Source organism: Phaseolus vulgaris, chromosome 7 (genome assembly GCF_000499845.2).
Source record: "Phaseolus vulgaris cultivar G19833 chromosome 7, P. vulgaris v2.0, whole genome shotgun sequence".
NCBI classification, from domain to species: domain Eukaryota; kingdom Viridiplantae; phylum Streptophyta; class Magnoliopsida; order Fabales; family Fabaceae; genus Phaseolus; species Phaseolus vulgaris.
This window is the reverse complement of record NC_023753.2, coordinates 5,808,746-5,822,012: the sequence shown is the minus strand read 5'-3', so window position 1 is coordinate 5,822,012 and position 13,267 is coordinate 5,808,746. Positions and strand designations below refer to the sequence as shown.

The following is a 13,267-nucleotide window of genomic DNA, read 5'->3' as shown; positions in this document are numbered from 1 at the left end:
TTTTAACTATTAACAATTTCTTTTTAAAATTATGAAATTTTAATTTAGAGATAAAAATAAAATAAAAAAGTTGAAAGAATTAAACGACTTAAGAATAAGAAATCTAATTCAAAATGATTGAATTATTATTTCTAGTAAATCATAGGAGTATGCACTGCGTAAAATATACAATCCAAAGTATAGAGAAGAAAAATATTTAAATTGTGTAATCAGATTATAAAGTCTTCTTGATATTTAAACTGTGTATTTTAATTAGCAATTATAAGCTATTGAATTAGAATATTAGGTAAATTTAAACTAAAATTTAACTAAAAAAGTTGAAGGGAGAGATGCATGCATGGAAATGGGTGAAATAATTTTCCACCTGACGAAAATCAAGATGGGTCCGAATTAATAATTCTTAGCCGTTCTTTGTGCAATCGAACATACGATGTTCAGTAACCTTCTTAGCAAAAATCATGGGAAGGGCCAAAAAAAGCATTTCACAGTTCACATTCACATGTTGTTGAATCTCAAGATAAGTGTCTCTTCGTACATGTGGCATCAATGTGTTCCCACAGCTGCTCCTATCACAGTTAAGAGACTCTCTCATAAATCATCACATCACTGATCACTCATTACTCACAAATAGCACAGCATCAGAGTCTCTTTTTCTCTCATAAAAACTGAGAGAACAAAATTTCCTTCACACCCATCAATGGCTTTCTCTTCTAAACTTGACAACTTCATCCTCTCTGCCTACAAACCCCAAAACTCCACTGCCCCATTTTCAAAAATCCAACCTTCCTCCTTCCTCCCATGTCCTTCTTCCTTGAAGTCTCAAAAGCTTCCCTTCAGAAATCGCTACGGTTCAACCATCAGAGCCACGTCATCATCCTCATCGCCTTCCACAACCATTGCCGAACCTGAAGGCATTAAGGTTTTGTCTTTCTCCTTTCATGCATTGTCCCTTCTGTTTATATTAATGCTCTTAAGTTTTAAAATCTAACATTTTCTTTTATACTTTTGTTGTTGCAAGATTAATTCGATTCCAACCAAACCCATTGAGGGGCAAAAGACTGGTACAAGTGGGCTTCGGAAGAAGGTATCTTTCTTGCGGGGTTTTAGTTTCCTTTTTGTTTAGTCTAGCAATGGAACACCAGTAATCTAAAGCAATGAAATTGAAGCATCTCGTCGCTCATTTTCTGCTTGCAGTAACTTTGTTTGAGTTTCATGGATCAAAGTGATCACTTAGACCCTCTCTTTATTCCTGGTTTGTTTATGCTCGATCAGAAAGCTTGTAGCATATGGATTGTGTTAGTGTTGACATGGATTTAATTAAGGTTATGATTGATGATATATTTATATGCTTGAAAATGAAATAAATTTGTAAGGTTGGATGCGTCCTTTTTTTTTGTTAATTGTATTTTTAGGTTGCTGTTTTGCTTTTTCTCTTTACTCCATTCATACATAATTAGTTACTCATTATTTTCTCTTTGGTAAACACTGGTTTGATAGCCTTTTCCGTGTATTGATTATTTTTCTTTTCATCACTGTTTGAAAATTGGTTGTTAACTGACTGTAGCACATTGGAAAGCTATTAATGAAGGAACATAGTTATAAGGAAGTATTTACAGTGTGGGAGTAATGTTTTTCTTATAATCAACTACATGCATATATGTTTTGTAGGTGAAAGTGTTTATGCAAGAAAATTACCTTGCAAATTGGATCCAGGTTTGTAGAATTCTATTCAGTGTATGATTGTGTGTGATTTATGCATTTTGCTTTGCATGTAAGTAAAAATCCTGTCCCTCTGTAGGCCCTGTTTAATTCATTGCCTCCTGAGGATTACAAGAATGGTTTGTTAGTGTTGGGAGGTGATGGTCGATACTTTAATCGGGAAGCTGCACAGGTAAACTTTTTTGAATGTGTCACAATAGCAATTAGATGTAAATTTTGTATTTAGAGAATCATTTTGTTTCTGATTTTTACAGCTGTTTATGGTGCATTACAGATCATAATCAAAATTGCAGCTGGAAATGGTGTTGGAAAAATTCTGGTTGGAAAGTAAGTATCTTAATCGGTTTATTTTTCCAATTAATTTTCTTCCAAATCAAGAGATCTACTAGTGAATGGAATCATTAGGCTAAAACAGCTTTGTTGGGTTAGTGTATGAGTTATTGTTCAGTGCGCAATTACTTATGCGGAGGTAGTAATAGACATTAATTATTTCTTTTTCTTTCAAATGCAGGGAAGGTATTTTGTCAACACCAGCTGTTTCTGCAGTAATAAGAAAGCAAAAGGCAAGCCAGTTAAATTTTTTTCTCCTGGAATATTTTGGCGTATAATGAGCATAGCCTTTCCAGATCATTTGCTCATTGCTTCTGATTTGCTTAAATTTTAACAGGCAAATGGTGGATTTGTTATGAGTGCAAGCCATAATCCCGGTGGGCCTGAATATGATTGGGGTATTAAGGTGACTATCTTTTCTAGTTACTCTCGTCCATTATGTTTTCATTGATCAAATTGTGCATTGACTAATGCTGATAGCTACTCCTGAAGTTACTGTATTTTAAACTTTGGTGAGGACATTGGTTGATACTCTGAAAAGCCTATGATTCAGAGATCACTCTGGTTTTCATTATTGTGGGGGGGTGTATGGATATTATGCTTGGGGATTGGTAATTTTGTATTCCATATGCAATCTTGCAGCTTTGTCGAAGCATAATTTATTCTGAAGATGTTTGTGGCCAATTTCTAAGACTTTGTGTGCAGATCTGTCAGTTTGTGTTTCTAATAAATGGCTTTGCTACTCCAGTTTAATTACAGCAGTGGACAACCTGCACCAGAATCCATTACTGACAAGATTTATGGAAACACACTGTCAGTAAGTGTCCCATCATTCTGATCCTACATTCTGTTCTTTAAAATATTTGACTTATACCTAGGTTGTCTTTTGTATGATGAAAATTCAGCGTAATCTTGATCTTATATTGTATCATTACTTATTTAGTGATGATGTCTTCTTATATAAAGATTTAATTTCTTTAAAGCTGTTGCATTACATATCAGTTCTTGATTAATTGTCCTTTACACCTCGTATCTAGAACTCTGTTACATTACATATCAATCTTGTTGTACGTTTTTTTGTAAAATCTCCTTTAAGTCCTAATAGTCTTCATTACATCATGATATTACTACATGATTAACAACTGGCACATTGCATATCATCTGTATCGCCATTTCTAAATGCTCCTAATGGTTACCCACTAAAATCTTCAAGCAAACTATAACTTCTAATGCGAAGCCTCGTCATCATGGTAGTTTGATAAAATAATTATTGATTTCAAAATTTCTTTCATAAAATAATTATTGATTTCAAAATTTCTTTCTGAAGTTTATCTGGAACTCTGATGACGTTGCTTGAGAGCTGTTTGTACTTGGGTTTATCTAGTGTGAAGTTTTACATGATGTCAATGTTCACTTTATCTTTATGTTAAAACTGAACCTAAATGCCATCCGTCCTCCTCTCAATAAATTTTTTTACGAAAAAAGGGAAAATAAAAAAAGTTAAGAGCTAACGAGCAGAGTCATTCTGGTAATTTTAAATTTATCATTTGATTAAATTAGGTAGGATATATTAGACTTTCAATTTTTCTTTTCTTATAGTCTTGCATAATTCAGAGATGTGAAATATGGTTTATTCAATTCTTTGAAATACTTTACTGGACATATCTTCTGTTTTGTGTTATTTTTATGAGGTCCACTGATTAGAATTTATATAATAAGCCACATGCATGATTTCCCCGTTATATTACATTTTTTTTCAGGTCTTTATATATTTCTTTTCTTTTTGACAGATGTTAGTATGTTATAATGGTTAGACTGTAGGCTTTTTTGTAAGTATGCAAAGTTGCTCTAACAAGCCATGGAAGCGGCTAGCCTTTTGTACTTTTAAGACTAAACATTTATCTTAAAACTAGGTGTTATAAAATGATTTGGAAGTGACATTAGTAAGAATACTATCTTCCAGATAAATAGTCCTTTCTTATTGTCAATGATAAAGTGTTTTAGATATTGGGGTTAAATATTTTATGTTGATGCAGATCTCTGAGTTAAAGATAGCTGAAGTTCCTGATGTTGACTTATCGAAAGTTGGGGTTACAAAGTTTGGAAACTTCAGTGTGGAAGTAATAGACCCTGTCTCCGACTATCTGGAATTACTGGAGGTGAAAATAATTTGTTTGCATCGTTATAATCTTTCATTTACATACCACTATAATCTAATAGAATATTTCACTTGAACTAGATCGCATTCTTGTGATTTTTACTTAATTTATTTATTCGTTTGTTATATTCCCTGCAGACAGTATTTGATTTTCAGCTAATCAAGGGTCTTCTTTCACGACCAGATTTTAGGTAGTCATCTTGTTCCCTAAATATTGCAAATATTGAGTTATTTGGGGTTAGATGTTGCTTTGGATTTTATTCCTTTTAGTGTACTTCTTTATTGTGGTCTTAGAGGTCAAAGTCACTCTACAAATAATGGCTTTTGTACATAGTTTGCTTTGTCCCACAACCCTACTCTGGTACTATATAGTCTCTTCACATTGACATGGACCAAAAAGGTTTTTCTCTTTAACATCCTGCTGTCTGCACAATTATAATTTGAGTTGAGACCCCCTGTTTGACAAAATATTTAATTTTCTGTGCTACTTCAATATCACCCAAAAGAATCCTTGGGAGGCTTGCATTAGAAATCGGAGATCTGGTTGTTAAATGGGGAATCATTAAAAGGATCTATTGAGAGATATGGTCATCAAATATGGAATCATTAAAAGGATCTTGCGATCTTGTATGTTTTTTCCCTTGCTATGTATTTGTATTCCACTTCTTGAGTCAACCTTATTCGTAATTGAAAGAGGTTAGCCTTTTCTGTCCGTACTTACAGTGCAAGCTGTTGTATATCCTTGTGGTTTTCTAAAATTTTAATGGTGCTGCACTACCAGAAACAAGTTAGATTTTCCAAATTATGGATGTTATTTTTCTTAACAGAGAGTAGGGAAATCCCAACTCAAGAGTCATGGCTGGTTATAGCGTTTAAGCTCTATGAGAATCCCGCAGTATTTAAATTTTTGTGTTTTTTTCTAGGTTTATATTTGATGCCATGCATGCAGTTTCTGGTGCTTACGCTAAACCCATCTTCGTTGATAAACTTGGTGCTAGTCTGGTATGGTCCTCCACTCCTCCTTTAAATTATTATAAGCAGACTGAAAAAAAATTATTTCTCTATATTATTTCATATGAGAAGAAATACATTATAGAGAAAGAAGGATGAAAATGGAAAAGAAAACAATAGTAACATATGAATCAACTAGAAATCCAAAAATTACATTGAATGAAATGAAAATAGAAATAAGTTGACTATAGTCCTTCCAATTAATGAGATGTGATAAGATTTTCGGATGGATTTCTAACACTCCTCTGATATTGGGGAATAGATATTAGTCATCCCCAGCTTGTCAACATTAGACTCAAAATTTGATTTTAACAAAGCCTTTGTGAGCACATTGCTGACTGTAATTTTGTTTGAATGTAGTGTATGGTAAATGTCCGAATTTCAATTTCTAATTTGATAAAGTTTGTATCAAGCCTTATGTGCTTCATAGTTCATCTTATCATGTTGAATTGGATTGGACTGCAAACTGTAGTGCTAGTTGACTTGATGCCACTAAAGAGTTTCATAGGTTCTTGAATTAGAATAGATGAATCATCAAGTAACCTATTTTATCTAGATAAATTCACAAACACCTTGAGCTCTTGCTTTATGTTCTACCTCTGCACTGCTCTTTGCCACTGCAGTTTGTTTCTTGCATCTCCATCTTGTCAAATTTCCCTACACCATTGTACAATACCCTTGATGGACTTTGTATCCTCAACTGAACTGGCATTTGTATAGAACTCAACAGTTTGATCTTCATTCTTTCAAAAATAACGTCCCCTTTCCAGATGTATATATGGCATAGTTTTTGACATACAACATCAAGGTATTCGTTTTCTTGTATAATACATGAACTGATTTACCACACTATTACTGTAGGTAATGCCTAGTCCAGTAAAAGACAAAAGAAAAGTAAACCAGTTTACCTACAAAGCATTTGTTCCTGCCCTTTTCAACAAGTTGATCATCCTTAGTGGTCTTGTGCTTCTTCTTTTGGACCATAGAAGTTGCTGTAAATTTGATTCCTAGTTCCTCTATTTCTTTTAGAAAATCAAGAATGTTCTTCCTTTGGGAGACAAAAATACCCTTCCTGCTTATGGTCGCTTCCATCCCAGGAAAGTATTAATTTATAACCTGTGAAGACCGAAACAGACTATTAGAACAACTTCTTCCATCTTCTAAATTCTTCACAAAAAAGATGTTGTTCTTGTAACTTTTGGTAGCCAAACTGCATCGTAGCAGTACTGAATTTTGTAAACCAAGTCCTCAGTGACTGCTTCAGCCCATATTATAGGGATTTATTCAATATTATTGTTTTATCCTTCCTAGGAGTAGTTTCATATAAACCTCCTCTTCCTGTTCAAGAAGTCTTTCTTTACATCCATTTGGTATAGTCTCCAACACAAATTCGCTATAAGAGAAATTAATATCGTAATTTAATAGATTGGTATAGTACTTCTGTTTCCGCAGTTACCTTTCTGTTAGTTAGCTCCTTAGTCAGCAGTTAGTCAGACTTTGGTAGTTTGGATTGCAAGTCTCACTTTCTTATAAGTAGCTTCCTCTCTCTTTGTATATGATTATATAATCATTAGCATTCTTCTCTTTATCCTCTCTTTTTCTTCTCTCTGTATGCTGAACTCTATTATACTGAATTTCACCTCGCCAATGGGTCAAACATTTCCTGATAATCTATTGCCATGAGTTTGAGTATAACCTTGGGCAACTAGTGTTGTTATTGCCCATTTTTCCTTCTGAGTTCATCTTTATGTTAATGATCCATCTGCATCCAACGAAATTCTTTCCTTTGGAAACAGTAACAATTTCCCAGGTCTTATTTCATTCAGTGCTGTCATTTCCCCTTGAACAATAACTCTAGTTCTGATCTTTCAGATTTAATAAACTGATTTTGGAACCTATATACGTTCCAATTTTGTAATTAAAGATCCCTAACATGGGGACGGGTTAGAATATGAAAGATAACTTGATGTAAGATGCTTTGTGCAACTCCTAACTCCTAAAAGCACTGAGCAGATCAAGATCATCAATTGTATCATTACCCTCCCTGTTACTTTTTGGGGCTTTCTTCTTATTTGGCTCAACGTATGGAATTTGACTCTGCAAAGGAACATGAGATCTCATGCTGGAAACTTTTGCAAAATTTTGAAATTCCTCAAGGTTTATTTTCCAATTCCCTCTAATACTTGTTTCTTGTGCGAGAGAGAAGGAGCAGATCAAGATCATCTATTGCATCATTACCTTTGTTACTTTTTATGTTACTTTTATGACTTTCTCCTGATCTAGGTCTATATATGGTGACTGAATTTGCAAAGGAACATGATCTCATTTTGAAAAGTTACGGAAACAAATTGAAATTCACCTTGAGGTCTATTTTCTAATTCTCCTCCTTGACTTGCTTTTGTTTAGGTTTTCTGATTGGGTAGAATTTTCTGGAACTTTGAGTTCTTCACTTTGCATTGGGGTTGGGGTAGATAAAGGAATATAGAAAGGGAGATGGGAGGGTCCCAATGATGAGCTTTGGTTATGCTCTCCCCCTAAAGTGAGTTATTGGAGATTGACTTATTTTTTGGGATTTGATTAAGTTTTTTGGGAGGTGTGAGAGGCTGATCAACCTTTTTGGGGTGGTGCATCTGTTAGGCATGGGGCTGCACCTGGTTTTCATTTGTGATGAACAAACATTGATCCCATATGAACAGAGTATAAAGAAAATTATATCATCTTTGTATTACTTAGTTTCAGTAAAGATACATTATAAAGAAAGAAAACGAAAAACAAAATGATAAATAGGATATTCCCATAATTAACTTGGAATCTCAAAAATTACTGGAATGAAATCAAAATAGGACTGTAGTCCTCCTTCCAGTGAGTGAGATTCGTTGATTTCCAACAGCTATTTCATTTCAGGGTCTGTACAAATTTATATGAAGTTATTGATATTGGATGTTCATTATGTAATGTAGGATTCAATTTCAAATGGAATTCCTTTGGAAGATTTTGGACACGGCCATCCTGATCCTAATCTAACGTGAGTTTAGTGCTTTAATTTTTTTCATTTTGTTTTCATACATAAGAACATTAGTTTTAATGGTAATGTTTCCTGAGCAGATATGCAAAGGATCTTGTAAACATTCTGTATGCTGAAAATGGACCTGATTTTGGAGCTGCCAGTGATGGTATGTGAGACCAATGCAGTAGCCAGCTTTTTATTAAGTAGCTAATTTGTTTTTTAGTATATGTGTTTCTGTTGGGAGATAGCTTTGGCAACAAGTATTGTTGCTGCCTTGTGACCCAGAGGTCATGGGTCCACATCGTTGAAATAGTTTTCCACTTACGAGGGGTAAGGCTAGGTTTCCCTTATATGTTGACACAGCTTCAATCTAGCCAGATGTTTTTGGTACTTGATTTTATAAGACTGATTGTTGATTAACACCTTAGAGGAAATAATTAAATCTCTAATTGTCATTAAATTTTCTTAAAATAAATTGTTTGTTTGCAGATATTCAATAGAAGAAATTCTTGCCTATTGTTGAACTGGTTTATCAATGGCCACTGTTTGTGGAGATTGCCTTAGTTGCTTTGCTTTATTTTGGATTTTTTTGCTGTGTCTTGTTATACTTGAAAATCAAAATTGATGCCATCCTTTTACTATTTCACTGTGTCCTTTTTTTTCTCTGTTTTTGATTCATGATAAGTTATATAGTTTTGCAACAAATTCTTCTCAATCCGTGTTTGTGTCAATGTGGTACGAGCAACATGACATATGACAGGGGAATACATAGATTTATTATGTGTTTGGTTAAGTTTATTATGGAAAAATACTCACTCTTTATTTAGGATTTAATGGGTTTATTTTATGGTTGTGTTGGATCAGTTTTAAGGGGGCATTGTGAACAGTACATGTGAATTTGTAATTTTAGGTCAGATGGATTTATGGGAAAACTCATGAGAAGGTGACAGTTATAAAAAAGGAATATCTTAATTCTGTCGACCAAATCTGGTAAGGATTGCAAACTCAAGAAAGCATATATTGAGAAGAAAAAATTAGGGTTTTCCTAGACATGCCTAGGTTCCTTGCATCACCACCAAGGGTTTGATTGCATCACACAACCTATAAAATAACAATTTGCTGCATCATTTTTAATTCATCTGAAGAACATCATCTCTTGGATGACATGATCCAGTTTTATGTTATGTATGGTCAAGTTATTTAGGCCATTTTAGAAGTAAAACTACTTTTCCCTTATAGAAAGTCGATTGAAATGATTGAACAAGGGCATTTATTTGTACTATGTTAAATCAGTTTAGGGATATACTAGCTTATGCAATTATTGTAGATTATATTGTTGGGGATGAATCTTCTCTCTGTAACCTTGACTCAAGTACTCTCCACATTCCACACGAAGTTTATATCTGATCAGCTTATTTATCGTAGAATTGGAGAAATTGTTTGTTAACATCATAGAAAAAATAAAATTAACTTGACAATACCCAATGAACCTGAACAAGTAATATTATCTATTTTTTTATTTTTTATGAATTAAAAGCGATAAAATATTTTCAATTGTATTTCTTACATATTCTGATAACCCAGTACTGATACATACTACCCTAATTCTAGCCTGAGTATATTTGGGTGAGTTTTTCCATAGACGCATGTCAGAAAGAAAAATGAAAAAAATGAAATTAGTTTTTTCATAACCAAATTTTTAGAAGTTTTTCATATAGCTTCTCTAAATTTTTATTTTAACTTGCATATAAGCTAATTTTAAACTGATGGAGGAACTCATTTCATTTTCTTCTTATTTTTCTCCCCTTAAAGTGCTTATGAAAATGCTCATTCAAACAAGCTTTGTCTGGGAAATATAAATGAAATAAATGGAAATTAGCAATGTTTGGGTGAATATATCTCCACAATATTTCAATTTTTACTCTTTCGTTCCAACTTTTGCCGAATGTAACCAACAATTTTAAGCTAAACGTTGTATTTGTGGTTCAAGTGTTCACATGGTATATATCATGCCATTTTTTAGACATATTGCAGAAGACGTGATTGATGTATGCTTGTGCAACAATGTTTTGTTTGTCTTTGTGTGTATGCTTGTGCAACAATATTTTGTTTGTCTTTGTGTGTGTTTATTCAATGGGGTTAATGTATGCAATCTTTGTTCAGGGGATGGTGATAGAAATATGATTCTAGGAAAAAGTTTCTTTGTAACTCCTTCAGACTCTGTAGCAGTTATTGCAGCCAATACAGAAGCAATTCCATACTTCAAGGACGGTGTGAAGGTTGAAATTTTACACACAAATTAATATGAATTCGTCGTTGTACAACAGAAGTATATATATTCTGTGTTTTAATTGCAGGGTCTTGCTCGATCAATGCCGACAAGTGGTGCTCTAGATCGTGTTGCTGAAAAACTGAACCTCCCTTTCTTCGAGGCAAGTTTTATTTCTTTTTTAAAATCTCTTCCTGAAAATTATGAAATAAGCTTCACATATTTTTAGACATAGTTCTCAAATAACAAAAGATGGACACTGGATTCAGGTCCCCACTGGTTGGAAATTTTTTGGGAATCTTATGGATGCTGGGAATTTGTCAGTTTGCGGGGAAGAGAGTTTTGGAACAGGTTCTGACCACATTCGTGAGAAAGATGGCATCTGGTATATATTCCAAATGGTTTTGTAAATCTAAGTTAATTTTTTCAATTATTTTTTAGGCTAGCTACTTTGATGTATCTTGAACTTAATAGAATTCTGAAAGACACCTACATTTGCTCTGCTCGAATTGTTGTCAAGAATAGAACTTAATCAAATTGCTTAGATGTTTGTAATATTGTGGCCCTATAAAACTAAAACATGTATTACATTTTATGCCTCAACCGGAACAACCTCAAGGGAAGATCATATGACAAAAAATAATACACGTTATATTTTTATTGGGAAACATCACCACGATCATGTTAGAAACTTTATCTAAGTTCTGTCCTATGCATAATCGTCTGCATCATCCAAATGATTTCCACTTACAGGGCTGTCTTAGCTTGGCTTTCAATTATAGCACATCGCAACAAAGACAAGAAGCCAGGGGAGAAATTGGTCTCCGTATCCGACGTCGTGAAGGAGCACTGGGCAACTTATGGAAGGAATTTCTTCTCTAGATATGACTACGAGGTAGGTATCATTGCTGCAATTGGAGTTCAATTTTGTAACATATTCTGAGCTTGGTTAAGTGTAATGTTTCTTTAACAAATCTATGTCCGTAATATAGGAATGTGAATCTGAAGGTGCCAATAAGATGATAGAATACCTACGAGATATTGTATCCAAGAGCAAGGCTGGTGATAAGTATGGTAAGTTTCAGGAATCACGATCCTTCAATTCTTTCAATCCTCTCCTGACTATTTTTTAAGTGTGGAAAGTATTCATCTACAGGAAGTTATGTCCTCCAGTTTGCAGATGATTTTACATACACCGATCCTGTAAGTTTTACATCGTGTACATTTGTATCATATTCATTTTTTCATTTTTAATTCAAGGACAAGCTACCATAATTCACAATTTCCTTGCAATTGTTCGGTTCTGATCTGCTTTAGATGTGCAGGTAGACGGAAGTGTGGTATCAAAACAAGGCGTTCGGTTTGTTTTTACAGATGGATCAAGGATTATATATCGTTTATCAGTACGTGACATCTGTTTGTTTGTCCACCTTGTCTCTTTCAAAGTAGTTGAATCCATCTTGGAAATCTGGGCATAAAATTGAAGTGATTGCAATGTTTTCTTTTACAGGGAACTGGTTCTGCAGGGGCAACTGTTAGAGTGTACATAGAACAGTTTGAACCACATGTTTCTAAACATGATGTTGAAGCTCAAATTGCCTTAAAACCATTGATAGGTTATTTTCATTTACTAAGATAAAATAAAGTAATATCAAATGACTTGCTCTATTTTCTATGCAATTGATTGCTCTTATTATTGTACAGATTTGGCAATATCCGTGTCAAAGCTCAAAGACTTCACAGGGAGGGAGCAACCTACTGTGATCACATAATGGACAATTCCACCACCACTTAATCAAGTTGTGATATGTACCAAGATGTGCTCTAAGTTGAGTTCATACGCAGGTTGTTTTGTTACACGCGTATCCATATCAGAGATCGCTCGAGTTCGGTCGCGTATGGTTGTTCAAGAATTTTGAAGCGATAGGTCCCTTGTAAAATATGGTACTTATGTTTATGTGCAAAAAGTGATGCACCGTTGTGCGACAAAACAATAAAAATGGTAACAGTTGCTGCTCTAAGTAGCTAATCTTTTCAAAGTTATGTCCAATATCTAAGTTAAGAAACTGGAGTTTGTTACTTCTCAAGCTTAATACAATACCAGATATGTTCCAAGCTTCTTTGTCTGTTACAATTGATGATCTCGTTTATTCCGATGTCTATAGGATGCCCAAAAGTATACATGTTATTTTCAAGAATATATTTTTTAGCACTTGAGATGAAAGCAGAGACAAGGCCCCCTAAGATGTGAAGGTTGTCCATAACGATATAGATGTCCATTGCTGTTTTCTTGGTCATGAATTTACTTTGTATTCTGAGTGGTATCTGACAGTGACAAATCACTGATTTTCACCTTGTTGATCTCAGCAAAAAGGAAAATAAAAACAAAACTATGCATTTTCAGACCATATGTTTATGAGCAGATAGACCATGGTGAGCTTTGAAGTACGTTTCGAGTGAAAGTCAAATGCAGAGCTGATTCCTAAAAAGATCGTTTGTCGGAGCATTTTGAATTCTGTTGGCATATCAATAAAGATAGAACTTAGATGCAATTTTATAAGTGTGTTTAGAGTTGTAAAGTTAGTTTTAACTGTTTTTTCAATCAAAGTTGAAGTTTTATTTTTATTTGATATCTTATGTTAATCTTGAATGGAAACTTTATCACACAGTTCTTAAAATAAAAGTTCAAATCTTATTATTAGAAAAGACCATGAGAGATAGTCATAGAACTGTGTTTAAACTTTGTCCTATTAATAAAGACAAGGTTGGACAG

At 33.9% G+C, this 13,267-nt stretch overlaps 1 protein-coding gene across 1 annotated transcript; it reads left to right on the top strand.

The window, feature by feature from the left end:
* The first annotated feature begins 331 nt into the window (after positions 1 to 331).
* Positions 332 to 12,612, top strand: LOC137828500 (phosphoglucomutase, chloroplastic). The gene is made up of 22 exons (XM_068635108.1): positions 332 to 919; positions 1,019 to 1,084; positions 1,669 to 1,713; positions 1,799 to 1,891; positions 1,994 to 2,046; positions 2,231 to 2,282; positions 2,387 to 2,455; positions 2,798 to 2,866; positions 4,086 to 4,208; positions 4,346 to 4,398; positions 5,131 to 5,209; positions 8,179 to 8,243; positions 8,324 to 8,391; positions 10,389 to 10,504; positions 10,583 to 10,657; positions 10,764 to 10,879; positions 11,248 to 11,389; positions 11,487 to 11,568; positions 11,651 to 11,697; positions 11,820 to 11,897; positions 12,005 to 12,110; positions 12,199 to 12,612. Exons 1-22 carry the CDS (start codon positions 698 to 700, stop codon positions 12,264 to 12,266), a joined length of 1,887 nt encoding a protein of 628 aa, XP_068491209.1. The 5' UTR covers positions 332 to 697; the 3' UTR covers positions 12,267 to 12,612.
* Positions 12,613 to 13,267: the final 655 nt, after the last annotated feature.

Coding starts and splice junctions, on each gene's coding strand:
- LOC137828500 (XM_068635108.1), top strand. CDS start 698: ATGGCTTTCTCTTCTAAACTTGACAACTTCATCCTCTCTGCCTACAAA. Junction 8,392..10,388: donor TTTTGGAGCTGCCAGTGATG/GTATGTGAGACC, acceptor ATCTTTGTTCAG/GGGATGGTGATAGAAATATG. Junction 11,898..12,004: donor GGATTATATATCGTTTATCA/GTACGTGACATC, acceptor TTTCTTTTACAG/GGAACTGGTTCTGCAGGGGC.